This window comes from Scophthalmus maximus, chromosome 12 (genome assembly GCF_022379125.1).
Source record: "Scophthalmus maximus strain ysfricsl-2021 chromosome 12, ASM2237912v1, whole genome shotgun sequence".
NCBI lineage: Eukaryota > Metazoa > Chordata > Actinopteri > Pleuronectiformes > Scophthalmidae > Scophthalmus > Scophthalmus maximus.
Genome location: NC_061526.1, coordinates 15,212,074 through 15,235,142, shown reverse-complemented (window position 1 = coordinate 15,235,142; position 23,069 = coordinate 15,212,074). Strand labels below are relative to the sequence as shown.

At 44.1% G+C, this 23,069-nt stretch overlaps 1 protein-coding gene across 4 annotated transcripts in view; it reads left to right on the top strand.

Moving 5' to 3' along the window:
* Positions 1-23,069, top strand: part of celsr1a (cadherin EGF LAG seven-pass G-type receptor 1a) — a 79,654-nt gene that overhangs the window by 14,861 nt on the left and 41,724 nt on the right. For all 4 annotated transcript variants that reach the window (XM_035611850.2, XM_047336326.1, XM_047336324.1 and 1 more), the window contains exons 2-4: positions 18,076-18,431; positions 18,543-18,831; positions 21,341-21,563. In XM_035611850.2, the coding sequence (XP_035467743.2) occupies positions 18,076-18,431; positions 18,543-18,831; positions 21,341-21,563 (868 nt within the window). The remainder of the gene's footprint in view (positions 1-18,075; positions 18,432-18,542; positions 18,832-21,340; positions 21,564-23,069) is intronic.

Sequence of the window (23,069 nt, the reverse complement as noted above, 5' to 3'; positions counted from 1 at the left end):
ACTGACACACTCCAAATAAGTGGGATGTTAGCCAACACTACCTCTACTTGTACCAGTCATAGTTTAGGCCGTTTGCCAAATCCTTATTCTCCTCGTGATTGATGGCGGCACTCACTTTCTGACTACAGACACTCCTGATAGAACACTGACTGACTGGCTGCCGAGCATTCACCCCTACACTCAGATCAGGATCCTTTGCCTTGATTGATTTCCTCTTTGACTTAGCTCAGTCCATAATGTAGCCATCAGACACATTTAAATGCTTGTTGATGAACTGCTGTTTACGTTCAGAGCTGCGATAAGGCAGAGAGGCAGAAGGAATTTTTTAAGAAAGAGGTGTGTAGTTTTTTTCAGGAACTGGTCATGGTCAGTCTCCTTATTATGAAGCGCAAATATCATTCAAGAATACGCCTGGTCATGTGTCTGCTTTCTGTCAGCTCACAAAAAATGTACCTGATGAGGCAGTGCAGGTTCGGAGGTCACGACCTCTGACTGTGGCCATTCCAACTTTGACCTGCAGCAGATCACATAGACAAAGTGGAGGGCCCAAACTGAAGCAGCTGAGGCTCAGTGGCTTTAAACACAGGTCTTATCTGAGTGACCCTCCACTTACTGCAGGGTCACCTGGACTGTCACTCAGTCTGTGCATCACAGATAATGTCAGCCTCTTTTTTGGGGGGGGGGTGGGGTGGCGACGACAAGGAGAGAGACATAGGCTCTTTTCAGACATGGAATGACGATGGCTTCAAGCGTATCTTTTAAATATTCTTTGCTGCATGTAAAGTTATCGGCGTGGTAATGGATTACACATTTTAAATTCAAACCACATAAAAACAGTGTTGGTTGGACCAAAATAATAATTTACACATCCGATTAATGGTTTACAGGCTTTCGTGTCAGTGAATGAGGAAATTCAGATGTTGTCTTTCAACTTAACCGTGCAGCAGGGGACGGTGGTGACGCCAACAGCAGGCAGACAATTCACATTTCAGGCTGAGGTGACCGCGCCTCGTGGGGTACGGACAAACAAAAGTTCACAGAGCCGACATTCAAGAGTCCGTCCTTTTCATTTGCATTTTATCTTCCGGTAGCCAGGAACATTTTCTGTTGTGGGATGCAGTACCCTTGCTCCATTTTAACATGTCAAAAGTGTGGATTTGTTTTGCCTTTAGATGCTGATTGCCTTTCCACAGCCGGCTCTTCCCCATGTCAGTAGCTTTGTGTTGTAGGTGTGAAGTGTCTGTCTCAGCGCGTTAAGAGTCACACAGGTTGTAATGGGCTCACAGGACAAGGCATTTCAATGGGGACTTAAGAGTTTCAAGGAAACCTGTCATTACTTATATCACTGTGAGGTTGAGTATGTTTACGCACATTTTCTCTGGGTGGGTGTGTGACACTGATAATCAAGTTGGTTTCAGTAAGCTTTCAGACACAATTTCATATATTTCTTGAAGTGTTGAGTGGGGCAACATATGATCACATTGTGTTTTTAATATAGACCCCAATTAAACATATCTAACTGGTATCTAAAAGGCCTTGTTGTGGTCTGAGTAAACCTATTTTGGGGGGTTTGGAGCAAGAGGCCCGCACCCAGTAAAGTGACATGGTTCCTGAATGCTTCATCTTTGCAACAGGCCGGGTCCTGAGTTATTCAGTGCTCTGTGTTTGGGGCGGTTATGAGTCCTCGGTCATGAATCTGAGCTGTGAAACCCTGGGGCCCCAAGTCCCACCAATGTGCATGACGTGAGGAATGAGTTGGGTCAGCTCTAGAGATCGGTGCTTACGCTTTCCTTTACGGAGGGTCCCAGGGCCGACAGCTGGCTCGTCATGTCTGGCATACTCGTGCTCACTGCTGCCCTCGCAACGCATTCATCACTACATGTACACACACACACACACACACACCTATACTTGTATACATTCCTGTGGCGCTGGAGAATGGCTGCCTACTGCTCCCAATAGTTTATGATCTGTTAAATGCAAATGTAAAAATTCTGGGTAAAATGTGTTGATAAATATATCAAATAAATAATTCTACATTTACTTCATATGAGTATAAAGACAGGGTTGAACAATATATACACAGAGAAGAGGTAAAATGGGGCAGTCAAAGTATCTATTAGTCCATCAAAAGAGAATTAAATAGCAAAACCTTTTGATTAAACTTTTCTCATAAAATGAGAAGTCTTAGTTTAATGATAATAAAAAAAAGTATAATATTGGGTGTTTCAGCTGCAAGTCTTTGGCTTTGAGGACTAGTTTCTGACATAGCTTTGCATCCAATGGACAGACACTGTATGAGAGTGGTATCAATTTTCTCATCTGACACTCAAAAAAGTAAAGGTTTTTCCTTTGTTTGATCTATTCCTGTCACATTCCAGTTCAAGTTGTGGAGAGCTTGTTTCCGGGATCTGATGTTTCCATTTGGATCTACTGCTCAGTGATTTGTTCACCAAAATAAGGCTCCATACTGTAGCTATCGGTCTTCATAGTTATAGAATAGATCTGTGTTGCTCGCTGTGTGACAGCACTTGTTGTTTTTACGCTGTAAGGTGTGTTCCAAGTTTGGCAAAGACCTCTTGAAACTAAATGAGACTTTAGTGTTTCCTCTCCAGCCTTGATTCCCTTTGGAACACACACACACACACACACACACCGCCCCGTTGACACATGTCTTATTACACACTTCTCTACATTCTGTATTGCGGACACACAAATATCAGTCAGGCATGTAAGTCAGTATCCATAGAATAAGAGAGGAGGGTTGTGGTTAGCGGTTGTGGTTTTGCTTCAGGGGGCTGCTGGGATCGTCACCTCACACATTCATTCACGTGTATGAACGTATACACAACCAGCTTTGTATTTGCATCCATACGGGCTGCTCTCTGTAGTCATTCAGTCAGTGGGGTCCAGAAGGGCTGCGGGGGCTGATAAAGTGGAAATGGCCTGTTATTACTAAAGTGATGACAGTAGCTGTGGGCAGGCATCAAACGCAGGCATACCTCTGGCACTGTGTAAGCGGAACAGTCCTTAATCACACGCTATAACTCCCTTTCTGCAAATTGTCTGTGTTGGTTAAAAGTGTGTGTATAAGATCTACATTCTTAGTTATAGCCTGTTTTTGCTTGGTGCTCCATTATATTTAAAGAAGGTCAGGAAAATGTCTGGACTTAAGTGTGTGTATCAAATCAGTTTGATATTCTGTTGTGTGTTCTTTAAAAATTGTGAAGCCTGCAGAAACTACACTTCTTTGCTACTGTTGTGGAATATTTCATGATTAACTGATGTGAAAATGTTATAATTACCACGTTACATTTTAGACTTAAAACCATCCTTGGCTTAATATGCAATGTATGGCATCTCTGCAGATCTAAGGTGAGGTTTCAGCTTCTGACAGACCGTGGCGCAGTGCAGAACACAGCCTATACTGTACACAACACAAGCAGACACGTTATCTTCTGTTTAATGGCAGTTATTATTCCCTCTGGACATTAGTTTGTGTGAAGACCCCCACCAGGATCACAACACATCCGGTTAACACTGGCAAATGTGTTGGATCAATAGAGAACTCACGTTAGTTTGTGCCTGACTAGGAGTCGTGTCTTGGATGTCCTTCACAGACTTCTTCTTCCTACTTAACAGTCTCTGCATTCCAGCCTCCACCACAGGAATGACTTCACCTGCGAGCGAAACCAACAAACATCCTTATAATTCGACTGAGATTTGCCTATAAATGTGTGTGTGTGTGTACCTTCATGCAGTGTGCGTTGGGCTTTGGCCAAAAGATCTTCAAATACACCCTCTAAACAGATGCATAAAATTGGCCAAATTGGCCTGTAAAACTGAGGCAGCTGATACCACTGGACTATTCCTTGTTCTCCTTTCATACAGACTCAAAACACTCACATCACGTAGACGCAGCAGTCCTTAATCTTATTATAGTGACCCCGCTCCTCCCCTCTCCTGCATGTCATGACACATCTCCAAACTTGAATAACCCTCCTTTTTTAGGAGGAGCAGAAATATTCTTTAGTTGTGATTGATTGAGGTTGAGACAGTAATTCATGGTACTATTAAAATTTGTCTCTTTGGGGGTCGAGTCAATAGCTGTGGGATTTCGGGGCGTGTACCTGCAGGTCGAGCCGAAGACATACTTTACTGTTTCCCTGCACTAAAAAATCCCCCTTCATGAGGGATGGGGTAAGAGAGTAGCAGGATGAAGACGTAGACACAGTGATTTAAAGTGACAATCACATCTGATGTTGTTGAAGATGCTTGGACACATTGTTGAGATGTGGCCATTAGTTTGGGTGCAGTGTTTCAGCTTTAGAACGAATGAACAAACAGTAAAAAATATCGAAGAAAGTTGACCGATAACCGCTGTTTGAGTATTAACATCATAAAGTTCATAGAAAGAGGAAGATAAGTAAAAGTTAGTTTTTTGTTTTGTAATATCGAATCTGCATAGGTTGAACAGGGAGCTTGAGGCTCCGCTGCTAAGTTAGTAATGTTATACTATAAGTTGACAGTAATTACTACCTTAATTTAAGTCAGGAATGCTGTCAATTTGTCAGCGCTGGTGAGGATCAGTGGGACCACACATGCGAAATAACTATGTGGTAATAAAGCACATGTCCACCAGACAGTGATGCTACTTTCCTATTTGAAAATGGATTTTATATTTTGGCTTTTGCAACTTCTATGTTGTTCAGTATGATTTACAATCATTTTCAAGATCAAATTAATTGATTAGTTGTTTTCTTTATAACCGTGTCCATGTCTTGTTTGTTTAATCCATACAAGAAGTGTAAAAAATGCACGTCAGAATTGGGATCACAGCTTTATTCCTTGGCGAAGGTAGCAAACACTGTTCAACCAGATAATTACATTTACAAGAATGTTACTTTTAGGAAGGTACATTGCCGAACGTTGAACCTGAAATGCAGAGGTAAAGATTCACCAGAAAGAAACTGGTAGGTTGACAGAAACTGATACGTCTCACTGCCTCCCTCCTTTTATTCCTTGAGGCTGACTCATTACCACGCACCGTTCTTGTCAGCCATGTCACCGAGCACAATGCAGTGACATTTAGTTGACCCTCTGGAGGAGAAGAGGAGGGGAGAAGGCGCGAAGTAAACAGACGAAGAAGAAGGAAGAGGAAAGATACAGATTGAGAGGATGGGACGGTCTGGCTACGATAAGCTGAGAGAAGAAGGGAGTCAAGTGAGAAGTAAGGAGGAGGGGAGAAAGGAAGGAAGGGGAGAGGATAGTGGAAAGAGAGGGGGGGGGCATCTCCCTTCTTTATCCTCACATTCCCTCTTTTTCTGACTTCAAAGAATCTCCCGGTGAGAAGGAATTATTCCCCTCCGCTCAACCGTACCACTTTGTTACACCACTAGACCTCTACTCCTTCAACCCCCATCCCAGCCATTTACTTTTTGCTCCAAGAGAGAATAGTCTTGTAAATGTAGCTGGCTTTACTGCAAAGCTTTTAGTGGTGCTGTTTTAGCCAATGAATTGGGGGTATGAATTCAATTGGCATGCCAGGTGCTGTTACTTTGCTGTTACTCCCTCTTCCACTCTTGTAAGAGAGATATCTCTTACAATTTGTTTTTGCTATCTCTGCCACGATTTCCACCCATCTCCATTCAAGCAGTGCTCGAGCATCATTCAGTCCGCTTTGAGTTTGTTTTCTTGTGCGTTCATGACACACCAGTTAAAAAAAAAGGTTTGTACTGGCAATGGGAAAGGAGTTGCTCCCTATTTTAGGTTAGTGTTTAACCCACATTAAAAAAAACAGCAACGCATATTCGCAATAGTTTTGGTGTAAAAACTATTTATTTCAACACAATAAATTGGGATCCCTGGAGATTAATAAGATGAAGGCCCAGCCAGTAAAAAAAAACCCAGCAAGGGCCCCATAAAACCCAGCACAAACAGTCTTTGTGCAAATGCACCTGAGCTACCCTTTGCGATCGTTCTGAAATATTTTAAATCAGAGGAAACAGACCAAAAGAAAGTCATGTATTTCAGTTTTGGCTTGCCCTTTGCCTGAATCGCGACGGCACTGGGCCAGAGGAGGATAGAAACATCAAGAGGTCAGGCTGGCAGCCAGCAAGCTCCAGGTGGGCTGCGAGCCTGACTGAGTCCGACCCAGCGCTCAGACATCTGCGTCTGTATCAGCGTTCAATCTGCGGGCTGGATTGCTTGGTGACTGACCGATGGACTGGATGCATGAATGAATTCATGATTTTGACTGCCTGACTGGCTGCCGGGCCAACTTGGACTCATCGATTGAGCAAATGATTGGCTGGGCGACCAGCTGGCCAAGTGTGTATGAACAGCTGATAGGCCACATATGTTACAACTAGAGTTAGGGCAATTAATATGCTGTATTCTCAGCCTTCCAAGAATCTAAAAGTAAAAGATCATAGAATTTACTGACAGACATATCATTCATTACACTGGGAATCCCTTGTGTATGTAATGTCAATCTGAAACAAGTATGGGAATGGTGAACTGGCGTCCAAATGTAAGTGTGCTTTTTGGACTTTTCTTTGCAAAAGGCATCAGAGATAAATGCATACTCGGAAAAAACACTTCATACTTAATCAAACATGTGTCTTGTGTACATGTGTCCAGACTTATGATGCCAGTCTGCTGTTCCAGCGGCTGCAGTATCTGCCGCAACTGTTATTCGCGTTGATAAGTTGGCCAAGCTTCTATAAAGCTGCTTCCAGACATTAACTGAAGTCTGGATATTTCCTGAGGGGCAGTGTGTGAGAATCTAAATGTCCGCAAAAGTTGCTCCGGACATTTCTTTGTAACTTTTCCAGTCTGCTAGTAAAATTTCTAGAAATTGCCTGGGGTATAATAGTGTGGAGCATCACCGCCACACATCACTACTCAGTTGAGGACACAAATTTATTAAGGAAAATGACAGTTTACAAACTCCAGTGTGTATATGCTCTGCATTTATGGTTCCGTCTTCTGATAATTGTCGGCTTTCACTCGTCCCCTGACAGCCTGAAAGATACGGCTAATATACATTAACAATTTATAGTGCCTCTCTAGACTTCCTGAAGTTGACAGCAGCTTCTGAAGGTGAGCCTCCAGGACTGGAATTCTCGTCAGGGAGAACAAAGGCGGAGGCGGTTGGGAAGTTTCACCGTGCCCCATTAGGAACGAAAACTAACAATTATTGTTACCTGTTTTTGCAAAAGACACTCGCAATCGTTGGTGTTTGATTCACTTTTCCCTACCTCACTCGGAGTTCACAGCAAGGCATAAAGTGAGCAATGGCAGGTATTCTTTTCTTCTAATAGCATGTAAATAGCAGACCTATTGCCAATTGCTGAGGGCTACGTAAGCAAAACGGGAGAATATGTCTGATTTCCCTCAGAATAGTTACATGGGAAGTGTGTGAACAATGGAAAAGTTGACAAACCTAGTGAATAAGTAAGCATGCAACTCTATATAAATTGAAAGTTATTCTCTTTGCTTTAAATGACATATCACCAATCCATTGTCTTGCATTGGTAATACTGTACATTATCATCGGCAGTTTTCATTATTGCACAGCTGAAACGGGAAGTCGATTGATGATGATGATGATGAGGGGAAAGTAAATCAGAAATACCAAGTCTGTGTGCTCTGGTTGAAATAGCAGTATCTCAGAATCAGAATAATCGTTTTGGCAATTTCCACATAATATAATAATACATTTACGGTGGATTGTTTCGGGTTGGTTATCTCCAGTGTTATTTGAGGATTTTAAGCTGGAGTTTTGGTGCCAGAATATGAAATTTTAAATTGTATATATGTTGTTTCCAGTTACAGGAAGACAATTAGTGTCAGACTGTTTTGTATAAGATTTTTTTTTTTACATAACTGTCCCTTTACTTTGGTGGCTTGTGTCTTTGTAAGGGGGTGGAGTTTGGCAGGGTGCCCATTCAATGCCAGCGGGGGAGGACGCAGGGTGGGGGTGTTCAGTGGGCATTCAGCAGGTGTCGGCGGGCTGTTGGGGGTTGTCATTGGGGTCAGTGTCCCCCAAGCTTTGTCCATGCTGCGGCGGCGACGAAAACAACTCCGTGCTTGCACATATTCACACACTTGAGCGCACACACATACACACACGCACTTGAAGATTTGGCTGATTCTATTTAAATTGACACAAGTCTCATGGTTTCCCAGGGTGACACCCCCCCACCCTTTCCCAAATAACACACACACACACCAACTTGCCCCTCCTCTTCCCTTCTCCCCCCTGCTTTGTTGAAAAGAGCCAATCGTGCGTTGGCTGGTAACTAGGCACCCTATTTATCAGTTACCAGCGCCAACAATAACTGTAACCCGACACCTCCTCAGAGAGAATGTGGCGGAGGAGAGTGGAGAGAGTTAGAATGAGATGGAAAGAGAGAAAAAGGAACGAAACAGAAAGTTCGGAATTTCCAGAAAAATAGTTCAAATGCAGTTTATAGTTAAATTTAAATGATTCATTCTATTATTTCCTATATTATTTAAAAAAAAAGTACACCTGTTGCTTTGGCTGTTACAAACTTGATATTTTATGACGCCAGTAAAGTGTAATAAAAGTGAAAGAAAGAAAAACAAATATGTGAAAGAAAGCCGGGATGAGCTGCAGCTAACGGTGGAGGCAAAGAGAGAGAGAAAGAGGATCTAGTGTCGGTGTAATGGATACTCGAGTCCTATTAGGCCATTCATGGCTGGGTAGCTCTTAAGAGAGCGGTACAGGCCGACCTGTTGGGAGGCTTTTGATCAGTTGTGCACTCCCACCAAGCCACTGTGAGCTTATCAAAAACGGGATCAATACCAAAGATTGCCGGAGAGGAGGAGCAGTGTCTGTATACGCACAGCAGCATAGGTACATGCGTGTTTGGAGGGGCTGTGAATCCGTGTGTGCAGAGCATGACCAAAGTTAGGATGCATTGCTTTGAGATAGTGTGTTTGTGTGTGTGTGTGTGTGTGTGTGTGTGCGCACGCGCGCTTGTGCGTGCATTCCTGGTTATAGTTGATTGATTCCGTCCTTCGAAGCTGAGAAAGGCCTATTTGACTCTTCACCTTTCTGTCGTCTGTTGAATGAAGACTTTGAAAAGATCTAATGCTGCCAATACTGATGAGCTGACCACACACACACTAACACGCACGCACGCGCACACACACACACACACACACCCACACTTGCACGCTGAAAGGACTTAACTCTCCATGGTGATCAGGAAAATTCCCTGAACTTGTAAATTAGTTTTTTCGTTTGTAGATACATTTGGATTCATGATTTTTCTATTCCCTGTACAGCTCACCAGCACACTAATAGACCACTCCAGTTATTCAATAAACTGCCTATTATTTCCTTGAAAGTTACCGTAGTAGCTAAGCTTTGTTTAAATTCATGTTGTAATCACACGTCGGCCATCACAAAATCCTGTTCTTGGTGTGGCACCAGATTCAACTGATTTCAGATTTGATTGACAGCTTTCACGTCATCAAACCAAAAATGAACAAAAAAAAAAATGTCCGAGTTTTGCTTGAAACCAAAGGTTTGTTATGAAATCACCTGTAGTTGACTTTCTCTTCTTCTTCTTCTTCTTTTCATCACCCAGCTCTGACAGGTCATAATGATGCTCGCTCTCTAGTTTACTTAACATGATGTCAAGGGCTAATGGCTGGAGGTAATCTACATCACAAGTTCGGTCTTGTGCTGGAGAAGAAATGTGCTCTTTGCCTCGGCTGATCTCTGCACACCTCAATCCCTCATCTACCTGCTCCAGTGGATTTCTTGGCCACTTGATGTGCAGTATTTTTTAAATTTCTCCTAGGTTAATTTCTCTGATCTTTTCCATCCTTTCTTCCACTTCAACTGTCCTTCTTTTGAGAGACGCAAAATATGACATCCACCTTTAAAAAAAGCAGATACCTACTGTTATTAAATTACATATAGCGCTCAAAGCAAACCGTGGTATCGGTTGAATGACTTTTGGGTGAAACAGGATGACACCTTTACCGCTACATCTTTGAAGGAGATACTGAATGACCCAATAAACGTGGCGGTTAAATTATGTTTCGCAAAAGAAATCTTCAATTAAACTGTCTCTCAGTTGTCAAACAAAAACAGAGGAGCTGTTCCCGGATAATTTTTCTGTCTCATTAATTTACCCTCAGACTGTGTGGGGGCAAATCCTGGTACACGTTGTTGCCCAAAGGTTTTTCTTCTTCTTCTTCTTTTTTTTGTTTTTTTTGCCATCACGTTGTCTGTTAAAAAACCGAGCCAGACAACACCTTGAAGCGGTGACCTTTGAACCTTTAATAAAAGCAAGTGGAGGGCTTTAACTTGATTAGTCGGCCCAGGAGAGAGGATGACAGACATGAGGAGGGAGAGAGGGAGAGAGAGGGCTGACACAGCTAAAAGACCGAGATCCCTGAGTGCTGGGGTGGAAGAGCTAAGTGGTTTTAACATGTCGGTCTAAAATCAGAGATTTGATAGTGCATCTGATTGCCTCCATATTTAGAAAGCTAATGGTGCTTGATAGGCGTGCCTGTGCTTTCTCTCTAGGCCCAGTACTCCTGATGTTATGTTACGAAATGTTTGCAATTGACACTCCTAATTTAGGGGACAATGTTTACTCAGGTTGGACGGCATAATCCCGTTTACCTCAGTGCGGGGGGGGGGTCCGTCTCACTCCCTGTCTTCCCATCTGCCCCTGTCCCGAGGGTGTCTTCTCCAACGTGTTAAACACACAGAATGTGATGTACACTACCAGCTGCTGATTGTATCATCAGAAAACCATGTCACAACAACGAGCCCTCGGTTCCCCTTTTCTCCCTCTCCGCTTTCAATCTCTAGTCTACATCTGCACCTCGCCGATAGAGGCCTCTCTACCTCTACGACCACCGTGATTAATTACCTTCTCCGGCGATAGTCTAGCGGGCGATGAGCTAACAAGTGCTCGAACACCGGCTGGCCCACGGGCACTAAAACAAGCCAGGCGTTCATTTTGGGCTCGTTTGGCATTGTCTGGCCTCCTCATCCGGGCTCGTTCAGCATTGTCTGGGAAGGAACAGTGCCTCTATTCTTCTCACCCGTCTCTCCCAGGGATCCTAAATGGGACATAGATATTCTAGCCGGGTCGGTTCTTGGCCTGGCACTTGATGCCCCTGAGTGCTCTGCTTAAGTACAGCCACCGAGGGCACTTGTGGAACGGGCTCGTGAAAGTCCAATTCTGCCTAAAGGCAGAGGTGGAGGAGAAGTTCATACGGCGGCGCGAGCTTCTGACCTCCCTCGTGTGCCAAGTCAAAGGTTTAAAAGTGTGACGTGACAGTGTGTGGATGTTTACTTTGTTGACAGGTTTTTGATGCATATGAGAGAATTTGTGGGCGACAAAAAAACCAACAATCTGCCATATTTATACATTACAGCCGTGTGCGATACAAGTGCAACACCTTCACTGGGCTTCACTGTGATTGGGTGGTCATGTGCTGCCCAAAGCTTTTGAATGCACAGCAGAATTTACGGCTGCGTATGAATCCCAAGGTGTAATTTACAATGAGCTAGTCCTAAAATGCTGATTCCTCAAATGTGCTGCATTTGACATCATGGTTATGCGTTTTCAAAGATAATGCCGGCCACAGTACCAAATGCTTTGGAGAAAGGGTTCATGGTGATGTGTAAGGGAAGAAAAGCACCGCCAATCATGTATCTTATTGCTCACTTGACTCGGAATCTCCTTCATGAATTTGCCCATGGAGCATTCGATAGGCTTGTTTTGGTATTAAAAAAAAGGAATACAGACGAACTGGTTGGTCTTTTGCCACTGAAGCAGTTTCGTCCCACCTGTTCATTTCAAAGGGCTGTTTGATTTCTTCAGTCGGTGATCCTGGTTGAGTCAGCGCGTCCGCGTGTAATCCCACCTGTTCTCCTCCCACTGTAGTCGCGATGTTATTCCTCTTGACAACTGAAGCACACCCACAGAACACCCAAAACCTCGCCCACACTCCTCCTCTCCTCTACCGCTCACCCCAGGGGTGAATGGAGCGCCTTTTTTTTTTTTTGAGCCTGTCGCCACTTTTTGCCATGAGTGTGGCCACCGCAGTGAGGAGTGAGGAGGACGAAGAGCCAAAGGGAAGAAGAGGTGGAGGGAAGGTCTTTAGGAAGGCTGGGAGGAAAGTGGACTGAAACAGCTGTGTCTTTATATGTATGTGTGATGATATACGGTCATACACGCACGCCCGATTTGCAAATCTGCAAGCTACAATTAATCAATCCTGCATTAGAACGCACGTGAAATACACAATTTGTCACACACGTACACACGGTCTCCCCCCGATTCTTTACGGCTGCTTTTATTCCCTCTTTCTCACTCATGCTGCATATTAAATAACATACAGTATATCACTCACTTCGCCTCCAAACCTTTCCGTCCACAGCTTCACCTCCCTTTTCCGAGATATCACCCTGTGTCTAACAGCCCAGTGGCATGTCCGTCAGCTTTATCTGCATGTGTCATTGTGTGTGTGCGTGTGTGTGTGTGTGTGTGTGTGTGTGTTCAGCGCGAAGCCTCTCTCTGTCCTCAGCACTTTGATCAGACGGACAGATGGGCATACCTGAGAAAAATATGGCCGACAGCTTGTGGAAGGAGATGAGAGGGTTGTTTTTTTTCTTTCTTTGAGTGCTTCCAGATATGAGCGAACACACACTCACACACACACACACGGGCAGATGAGTGACGGCGGATAGAAGCTCTCCAATGCTGAGTGTGAGCTGACAGTGGCTGTAGAGTTAGAATCGCGGCTCTGTCAATTCTCGTGTAAAGCCGCGATCGCGGCGAAGCAAAGACGTTGTTGGCTGTGATTGTGCTTTTGGCTTCGTTACACCGGCAGAAATCTTATTGTCAGATTGCAACCCTTTGATGTATGTGGAAAAAAAAAATCCTGAAATAAAATACAGCAGGAGTCTGGATCTCATGCATTTCTTTACTCAGAACACATAAATCTCTCGGAGGCCTGTATCTGTTAACCTGCTGCCTCTGGCATTCCTGCGGTTAATCATCTACTCTCGGTTAGGCTTTTGTTTGCGTTTGAAATCACCACGGCGTCGGCGTTGAGAATGAACGATTAAAACAAACACTTTATGATGGGGGATATGTGAAACAGTGTAATTCTGAGCTGTTCTTATATAATACCGAAGAAAGTGAGTGTTTTTTTTAAACTCATAAAGGAATGTTTTACTCCAGACCCGGAGGATGAAGATGAGTTCAATGATGGGCTCAGCAGTCTATTCATGCATAAACGACAATTATTCCATTAGAACTGTCTTTTTTACTGTAATAGCTTTGGTGATATTTATAATAAAAATAATACCTGCTCCGTATATCCTACCTGTACCTATAGGTAGGAAGCAGAACTACAGTTTGTTGACTTTTTGGTATTTACCTTGAAAAATAAGCGAATTTAGCAAGCGCGACAATGTGTAAGTAGGTTTTGATGGCAGCCTCGAGTGCTGGTTATGGTCATCACATTTCTCAATATTTGTCTGAATACATAGATCAAGTTATTAAGACTTCAACAACAGAATATAAGCAGTTCCCCGCTCATTAGGCTGGTCATTTAATTTGGAGGTAAATTGAAGAACCTTGCAGAAGCAAAGGGGGATATTTACTTCATAGAAACATTTCTAGCCAAATCCTCTGATTCATGTTTGTTCCTGTGTTCCTCCTTTACCATCCTCATGCTGGAGTTGTCTGCCCTCCTGTCTCCGAGACGTTCCTCTCTCGTTTCCCGCGATAATCTCCATTTTCCGTTCATATCTTGTATATCTACAGAGCTGGCTTTTTTTTAAGTGTTTTCTGATTGATGGTGCTTTGATGCATTCACCCCAGTGTTATTTTCTTTTTTGAGGGGTGATTTCCCTCCGCTTTCAGAGCACAGGATGTCAGTCGGTGTGTCTGCAGGCTGCTGATACGTGATCTGAGGTTGGCGCTGGTGGCCATGGGAGAAAATGGAAGAGAGAAAAGGAGATGAGACTTGACATGATGTTGGGGGGGGACGACGACTTGTGGGAAACTTAAATGTGGCTGTTTTGGCCTGCTCTCCCTTTCCATGAGATGTATTAATGAATGTTGGTACGAGAGAGGAAAATACAGGGGGAGAGAAGGTGAAAGAGTGTGTGTGTGTGTGTGTGTGTGTGTGTGTGTTTTTTTTGCCCTCCATGATTGGCCAGATGTGTTCAGGTGTGTCCAATAAGGAGTGGTTTACAGTTGAATGTCTAACCGGGGATTGGCCACTCATGTTACAGGCATTGTATTGATTCAAATATTTGAAACCTTTTTTCCTTCTATAGCGGAGGCAGGGATAGGGGAGGAGGAGGAGAGGAAGAAAAGACAGGGAGGAAAAGAGGGAGAACGTTAGTCTTTTACTGTCTGGGATTTTGACAGGAGTTTTTTAATTGGCTGCTCGCCTGTTAAACATTTTAACTGAGCTGTAAAAGGCGTTGCGGGGTGAAAAAATGGCAGATTTTCCCTTTTTTACTAGGCCTTGTTGTGCAGGCTTCCTGCTTTACTAAAGGCAGGCCTCCACTTGAGGTTGTAACATTTTAAGCTTTCATTTGCTTTTCTTATTAGTTGTGATAAATGTCAGCAGGATGGATGTTACTCCATCGGCTGATCTTGACTGCTCCCTGATGAGGCGAGGAAGAGCAGAGGTCTTATTTAGGTATTTTCACAAGGAAAACTGTTGGAGGTAGTTTTTTTTTGGAAGATACCTTGAACAGCATAGAAATAATACAGGGTGAAAATATAGGATGGGTTGATAAAAAGAAAAGATGAATGAAAGGAAAGCTCATCATCTTTGAGAACAGCCCGGGGGTAAGTGGGGGCAAAAATGGTCTTTGCGTGTAAAAAAACAGAAGGGGTGAAGTGTGTCTCTGTGGTGGGCTCGACACTTGTGTGACTGTGAAACCTGCCGTTGCTACAGATGTCACGTTGGTCTGCTGTTGTTTTACCGACCCTCCCTGTCAGTAACTGACCAAACACTATTGTTGATTTTACACCTCGGAGTATGGGAGGAGGGGGCGGCCACCAGAGTTGAAGTCGACTGTGTCTCTGTACACATTCATGCAAGTGAATTTAGCAAACGTCTGGTATATGGAAATTAATTATAAACATATGTAAAACCTCATAGACTTTAGTGTGCATTAGTGTACATACATATTTGTGTGTACTGTTAAAAGATGTGCGCGCTTGTTGCTCATAGTGACAGCTGGCTGGAATGTGTGTGTGTGTGTGTGTGTGTGTGTGTGTGTGTGTGTGTGAGATGGATAAAGCGAACTGTCAGGGAAGCATACAGACAGCTGACAGACAAATGCATTTGTTTTTTGTGCGTCTGAATGTGTGTGTGGTCATTTGTCGCTCGTACACAAACACGAGCGTGTCATTTGTGCGACTTGCTTCACAGCTCATTAATGGCCCCTTATCACCTCTGCTGCCCTCAGCAGCCACGCTGCATGCATCCAACTGTGTGGCCCATTAATACACCCCATTGTTTGTCAGTCCAAATCCATCCACAGTGCAACATGTCCCAACCGCAACTATCAGATTCCAATTAATGTGTTCAATCATGCAATATCAATTTATATGGATACACATTTATTAGCGCTGTACGCCTGTAAAAGTACAATAACAAGATCTGAAAATGTGTTGTAATGATTGTAAATGTGTTAAACCAACAGTGCAGATACTGTATGTGCCAAGCAATAGAGATAAGGGAATGTGTGTCGTAGGTTAATGATTTACCCACGGTACTTTTAAAGTGTTCAGATTATACAGAGGCTTTGATGCCCCCACCTTATGTTTTTACTTGCATGGCGATTTATGAAACACTGTCAGTAGTAATACGTCTTTTTAAACCTGTGTGTCCGTTGGTGCCCATCCGCTTTTGTTTGCCTGTGTGTGTGTGTGTGTGTGTGTGTGTGTGTGTGTGTGTGTGTGTGTGTGATGCCATGTTCACAGACAGAGATTGCTTCTTTCCATGGCGTCTGTCTGTGACACACCCTTTCCACGGTTCAACCCATCCTCTCTACATGTGTGTGTGTGTGTGTGTGATCCCGTGCTAGCAGCTGGTGGGCTCTATTAATAGCTTTACGTTGGGGTTGCCTCTGGAAAGTGTAATGAAACAAGCAACTGTGGTGTAAAAGTGTAAGGTTAATCATTGTGGTCAGAGAGTCATTTTTCGGGTGACAGATACTGCCCTCGTCTTGCAGTACGTACAAGATGACAAGTCACACACATGAATGCATAGCCAGTGCGATCTCAATGAGATTTTTATCATCGCTGCCCCTTTGTTTGCTTGCCTCATTAATCCTCACTTAACGTCTTTCCATGACTGGGTGATCATTTCCGTCATGCTCCATCATTTTTGGATCCAGTGCATGGTCACCTACAGCGCTCTGTGGTGTCACTGCACTTCTTGATCTTTCACATCCATGGGTCCCCCACCGCCCCTCTGCCACTCAGACTGCCCCAGCGACGCGGATCCCACCCACTGTGGGAGGCAACACTGTAATTCTTAACAGCACTGACTGTATCCGAGCCCTAATCTGCTGTAGTTTACTTAGTCAAGGAGCTTGGCCTGTAGAATAGATGAGGAATGTGGAAAAGCTGTACAATGAGCATTGCTTTTTCCATTTGGGTGTGGAATGAGGAGGCGAAAAAGACAAGCACAAGCCATCAAAGCAGTTTTAATCTCTAAATCATAATTTAATCTACAGTAAAGCTTTTATAACTTACTGTCCGTGCGGGATATTTTGTATTGGTAAGCCGCTATTTTCTTGACACAGAGGGTGAGTCAGTAGCCAGCAGATACTCTGTCTGTTAGTAGTGTGATTAATGGAATCCTCCATTCCAGCACATTACAGCAGCAGAACACACCACAGCTGCTGCTTAATATCACTGTCCTGCAGAGTGACTTGTTAGTGTGCGTCTGAATTTGTATGTTTTGCTTTTTTGTCCACTCTTGGTACAACCCACCTTCATTTGCAGTACGTCCCTATGGCCATATAGCGTGGCTTCACTCATGTTCCCTCCCTCTGTGGGTCATTCATCCCGATGCCGTTGGAGTTGACCTCCAGTCTTGGTTTGCGGTTTGCATGAGGCCAGCCTGACGAGTGGGGCCTGTCCACACCCTGCTCTGATTGACAGTGCATCTGTGTTTGTGCGGGGAGAGTGTAAGGTCCTGAGAAATGACCCCATCCATATCATGCGAGTGACAGGGCACCTGTGGCCGAACCTCACCGTGACTCTTTCACCCCTGAACTTACACACACTGACATACCACACACTCAAGCACTCGGTGTGGTGCATGCAAAGCTGTGCAATCTGACCCATCTCCCCTGCCCCGCTTGAACAGTATTATAACCCCTGCCAATTTCATCTGGCCTCACCACCTGTTGTCAGCTGTATTTCACCCAGCCCGTGCACTCGGCAGCCTATAGCCTTCTGTTTCCCTCCATAGGCACCGGAGCGTACAGTTGTGCCAGAAGTAGGTATAAGAGCAGACCCAACCCTCCCCTGGGGCAGAAATCCTAGACTGATCCAATTACTCCCAGCCGGGGCAGGAATCACACTGAATTTGCACAGACTGCCAACTATTTAATTTACTCGGGTAGAAAAAGTGTTACACAGCAAACAAAAGTTGTTAAGCTGCACAGCAGAGAGCACGGAGTGGTAAGAAGAGATAGAATCGGGTCTAACCTATATGGGTTGTGCAAGTATTTTGCGCACATTCAATAGTAAGCCCTGTTCAGGCTTGAAAATGACTTCCAGTTATATTCAACGTTACATGTGAGCGTCTTTCTGCTCTTCATGAAATCATATTTTAACTGGTTTCTTTCTAATGAAACCTGGCCTCATTTGCAACAACACTTCACCTGTCTTTGTGCATCTGCATCAGTCTGAACTGTTTAGTATACTGTGTTATCTGTTGTCTTGTTAGTCTTCGCTGCCTTTTGGATCTAGCAATAAGTAAAAGTATATAACAGTGAAATATTTACTCTCTTTCTCCCAGATGGTCTCCATCGCGTTGTGGCCCTCTGCACGCTGCGCGTCAACATCATCACCGATGACATGCTGACCAACAGCATCACTGTGCGTCTGGAGAACATGTCCCAGGAGCGCTTCCTCTCTCCCCTGCTCAGCCTCTTCCTGGAGGGCGTAGCGGCTGTGCTCTCCACCAAGCGGGAGTCGGTGTTTGTGTTCAACATCCAAAATGACACTGACGTGCAAGGCGCCATCCTCAACGTGACCTTCTCGGCCATGCAGCCTGGAGGTGCCCCGGGTAAAGGGACCTTCTTCCCTTCTGAGGAGCTGCAGGAGCAGATCTACCTCAACAGGACTCTGCTCAGGCTGATATCATCTCAGGAGGTATACATAAACACATTTGCACATTCCCATGAGCACAAAACAATAAAATTATCCTGAAAGAAATCCAAAACCAGATCTATTAATGGGGCCAAAATGTCTTCTTCTCTCCAGGTGTTGCCGTTTGACGACAACATCTGCCTCCGCGAGCCCTGCGAGAACTACATGAAGTGTGTATCGGTGCTGAAGTTCGACAGCTCCCCTCCCTTCATCGCCTCCGAGACGGTTTTATTTCGGCCCATCCACCCCATCAACGGGCTGCGCTGCCGCTGTCCGCTCGGCTTCACCGGGGACTACTGCGAGACCGAGATCGACCTGTGCTACACTGGACCGTGCAAGAACAACGGCAGGTGCCGCAGCCGGGAGGGAGGATACACCTGCGAGTGCCTGGAAGACTTCACCGGTGAGTTGGCAAAATGGGATTACTGTGGTTTATTGCCTGGGTATAGCCCTCAATTTCTCTGCAATTGCAGAAAACAATTTACTAAATTTGCCAAATTTTCCAAATAATAAGAAACCAAATTATAACTCTTGATACCTCTGTTTTTACATTTATTTTTTGAAGTATAGTAAATATTAGAAAATAAAGTTCTTAACCTGTCGCTACGAAAGTCTTTTATATATACGTACAATGTTTTCTCTTGTGTCTGACAATGGCTTTAATGGCTTTTACAAAACGACCAAACCGACAGGTTGTAAGAGGTCCCACCACCTATTGTTGTAGCTTGAGGTCGACCCCAGTGTGGGAGGTGAAACATGCTTTGTATTACTGAAGGTATAGCCACCTGCAGTCACCGACACACATACAATACAGTAGATTTATTGCTGAACAGGTGTGTGCGGAATGCTGACGATACTGGCCAAACCAGATCCGTCTCAAATATCAGTTAATCCATTAACCAAAACCACATTTACTTTCAGAACATTTTAAAACTTAAAAACAATCATGATACAGTTAAATCTAACTATAACTTAGCAATATTCTCATTATTTTTGATGTCAAATGAAAAAAACCTGTTTGTAATATGAAATTACAAATAGTTACTTTCTCTGCCTGAAAGCTGTAAGTAAAAGTGACTGCACTCATTAGATGTGCCATGGGAAGACTCCGGGGCCTTCATCGTTTCCATTGAAATCATTTTCCGAAATATTTCCCCATCTCAGTGATCTTCCTCTCACAACTTCCCCCCCGATCATCTGATACCTGACTGACTGTCTCCGCTCCTCTGTCTCTCCCTAATAGAGTCTAGATGGCCTCTGACAGCCTTCATCCCTCCTCTCCCTCTGTCTCCACCAACACTCTACCGCTGCTCCCCTTCTCTTCCTCCGTCTTATCTGATGTAATTACCTGATTATAGCTGCCTTTGTCACTCACTGGCCCTCTCGCGCCTTCGTCTCCTTCTCCCCATGTCCATCTTCTCCACTCACCCATCATATTTCCCCTTACCTAGGTCTCGGTGTCTCCGCTTTGAAGGTCACAGTTCAACTCAGATAGCCAGGGCCCATCAGGGGCCATTATAGCGCCGATGACAGCAGGAGGGGGCCTGCTCTGTCCTCCTTGGGTTTCCTACATTACAGGGAAACAGATCCTTATAATTCTCCCTCGAAAAAAAAAGGATTATGCCGAGGAGAGAAGGGCCATTAGCTGGTTCCAGGCGGTGGTGTTAGGGTTGTGTGTGTGTGTGTGTGTCCTGGCTGGAGAGATTTTTTTCTAGACAGCAAGTTGACACACAGCACCGCATGGGACATAGAGAAACCTATTAGAAAATAATATTACAGTCAGAAAGTTGTCTCCTGGTGTATTAGTGGAGGAATTTAAAGTAGCAGAGGCAGGGAACTCACCGGTTTAGGCCAAAGCTAGAGCCACATGGTCATTTAGGAGGAATTTCCCATGATGACCGCCACTGTGGTATGTAACTGAATTTGATTATATAATATTTAGAAAGATTGATACAAACACACAGCCTCTAAGTTGGCCAGTGACAATGACTATCCGAATAAAGGACCAATGTATATTCAAATTTTTTTTTCTCCGTTGTATCATCAGTCATATTTGGACAATTTCCCTTTAAAAACTGTATATTTTCTCCAACATCAGTTGCTCCAGTCGTTGATGCACATCACAGCACTAATGGACGATCACCTGCCTTTGTCCAGGTTTGGTTGTAAACTTCAAGTTCACATCAACGTAATTCTATTGGACACGACTAGTTAAAGAAGATCTTGAGGTGGTTCAGGGAAAGTGGGTCCACAACTAGGGAATCTCTGCATGCAATCTGAGATAATTGTAGGAACGCAGTGTATTAACTGTATTAGGGTCAAGACTGGATGTTGTCTTAAACTTCATAAATCAGCTTTTATTTGATCTTTCTATGGTTTAACATATCAGCTTGAGTTCGAGCCATGGATTGGACTGGTATGTCACGTCCCTTTCTTTCTTTCTTTCTGTCTTTATGTCTTAAGTTGTTGGCCCGTATCACTCCCTTTTCCCTCTCCGTACTCTTCCTTATCTCCAATCCACTCTCTTCTCTCCAAACATGGCCAAGTTATTTTTGGCTTAGACCTGCACTTCCCAGAGAAGACATATAAACAGGTCTTTGTAGTTGCTGCTAATGTTTAGAGAGAGAGGCTTTTTTGGAGTATTTTAAAAGGGGCCTTAACAACACAACACTGACGCTGTTTTTATTCTGCAGGCTCAATAGGAAAAGTTAGGGGTTCAATTGTGCTTGATTGAAAATCAAATGCACCTCGTCAAAAGAACTTAATTTGATGTGAAATCGGTATATACAGAAGGTTGGAATATGTCACCTGGTTAAAACCTAGGCAGGCGTCAACCACAATAACTTACAGTTGTAAGCACACCTCAGAAAAAAAGTGTTGGAGTGATTCCTCCTCTGTTATTTTTCCCATAGGCGAACACTGCGAGCTGAACGCATCATCGGGCCGCTGTGTGCCGGGCGTGTGCAAGAACGGAGGCAAGTGCGTCAACCGGCTGGCGGGTGGTTTTATGTGCCAGTGTCCACAGGGGGAGTACGAGAAGCCCTACTGTGAGATGACCACCCGCAGCTTCCCCGGACAGTCCTTCATCACCTTCAGAGGCCTACGGCAAAGGTTCCACTTCACTGTCTCTTTTGCGTAAGTGCCGTCCAACCCTCCTTTCTTCCTTTGTTCCTTTCACTCCTCTTCTTGTTTTGTTTTTTAATCACCACTAACTGTCAAACGCTCCCTTTCTAAATATGTTTGGATGAAATTCAAAATAAAGGTAACCGACTACACCTGACAGTTAAAGGGAGCTATGGTTTTGGCCGCGTTGCAGTGCCACAACCAGATAAGAGATCGCGACGTGATTTGTTTTTTCTGAAGATTCGTATTTCCATTTCTTCTGACAGTGGCAGATATTGAAAAGTGGCGGAAAAGCGAAAAAAGAGAGGTACCTACATTGACGTTATAAAGATTTAGGGATTTTTTATTTTGAAACCAAAATATTCTTCATTTTGTCATGAAAAAAAAGTTGTTGGTTGCGGTTCACTTTAGTCTGCAACAACGAACCCTATCCCTGACCCTAACCAGGTACATAAATAAGAATTAAAATGATGTAATAAAATTGCATGGAATGCTTGTTGACCTTGGAATTAACGCTTACTTAGTACAGTAGTAGGCTAGTTAGCCAAGCATACTTTAACTAACCCTACTTATGCTAAAGCAGATAAACGCACTGTTTAATCCATTATTTACACTTTTATGTTTAGAATAAATTACTCATTCAAGCTATATGTTATCTGCTACCAAATTGAAGTAACTCAACCAAAATAGTACTGGAAAGATGTAGAAAATTTTGGGAAAAATCTCATCGGGATAACAATTTATGTCCCCCCCCACCTCGGATTGCTACACCCGTATAGCTCCTTGCTAAAAACTGTGACAGCTGTGTGCGTCTGTGATACTTGTAGCAGTGTGTGTCTTTAATTGCAACTGGGGGAGTGTGAGCAACTGCACAAATAAACATAGTTCGGTTTGCTAAAGTGTGTCAACTGGGGCGTGTCGAGACGTGTGCACAGTTTCTCCATTGTGTCTCAGTCCGTGCAACGTACACATGTGAGAGCAGAGAAGACACACACTTCATGGGGTGTGTGCTCTCTCACATTGTCAAACAAACTGAAACTGCTTGAGGAAAAAAAAAATTCTGACACAGAGAGGCGAGATACGTTTGATAGAGTGAGCGACGGTGAGAAAAGGTTTTGCAGGACGGTGAAAACAGGAAAGGCTGTGTGATGAGTTTCCCTTATCAGTGTTTGGCTACGGCCATCCTGGCTTCCTGCCCTCATGGCCTCACTGGCATCTGCCGACTGACTCCTCTGCCCTCACCTTGTTCTGCTAACACACACACAAACAGCGCGGTATGTGAACTTTGTACCCTCGTGGAACAAACACATTGGACGGTACTGGCTCAGTCACCAGGTATTTCTCCGTCTCTTGTGTGTGGGTAGGTTCGTCACGCAGGGGAGCTGTTTCCTCTCTGCAGCCCACAGGTTTTACACATCCTGCCTCTCCTTTCCAAGTGACTTTTCCTCAAGAGCTCCATCGGCCCTTTCATCCCAAAGCTATCTGCAAAGCGTCTAACCACTCAGTCCCCGTCTGTTT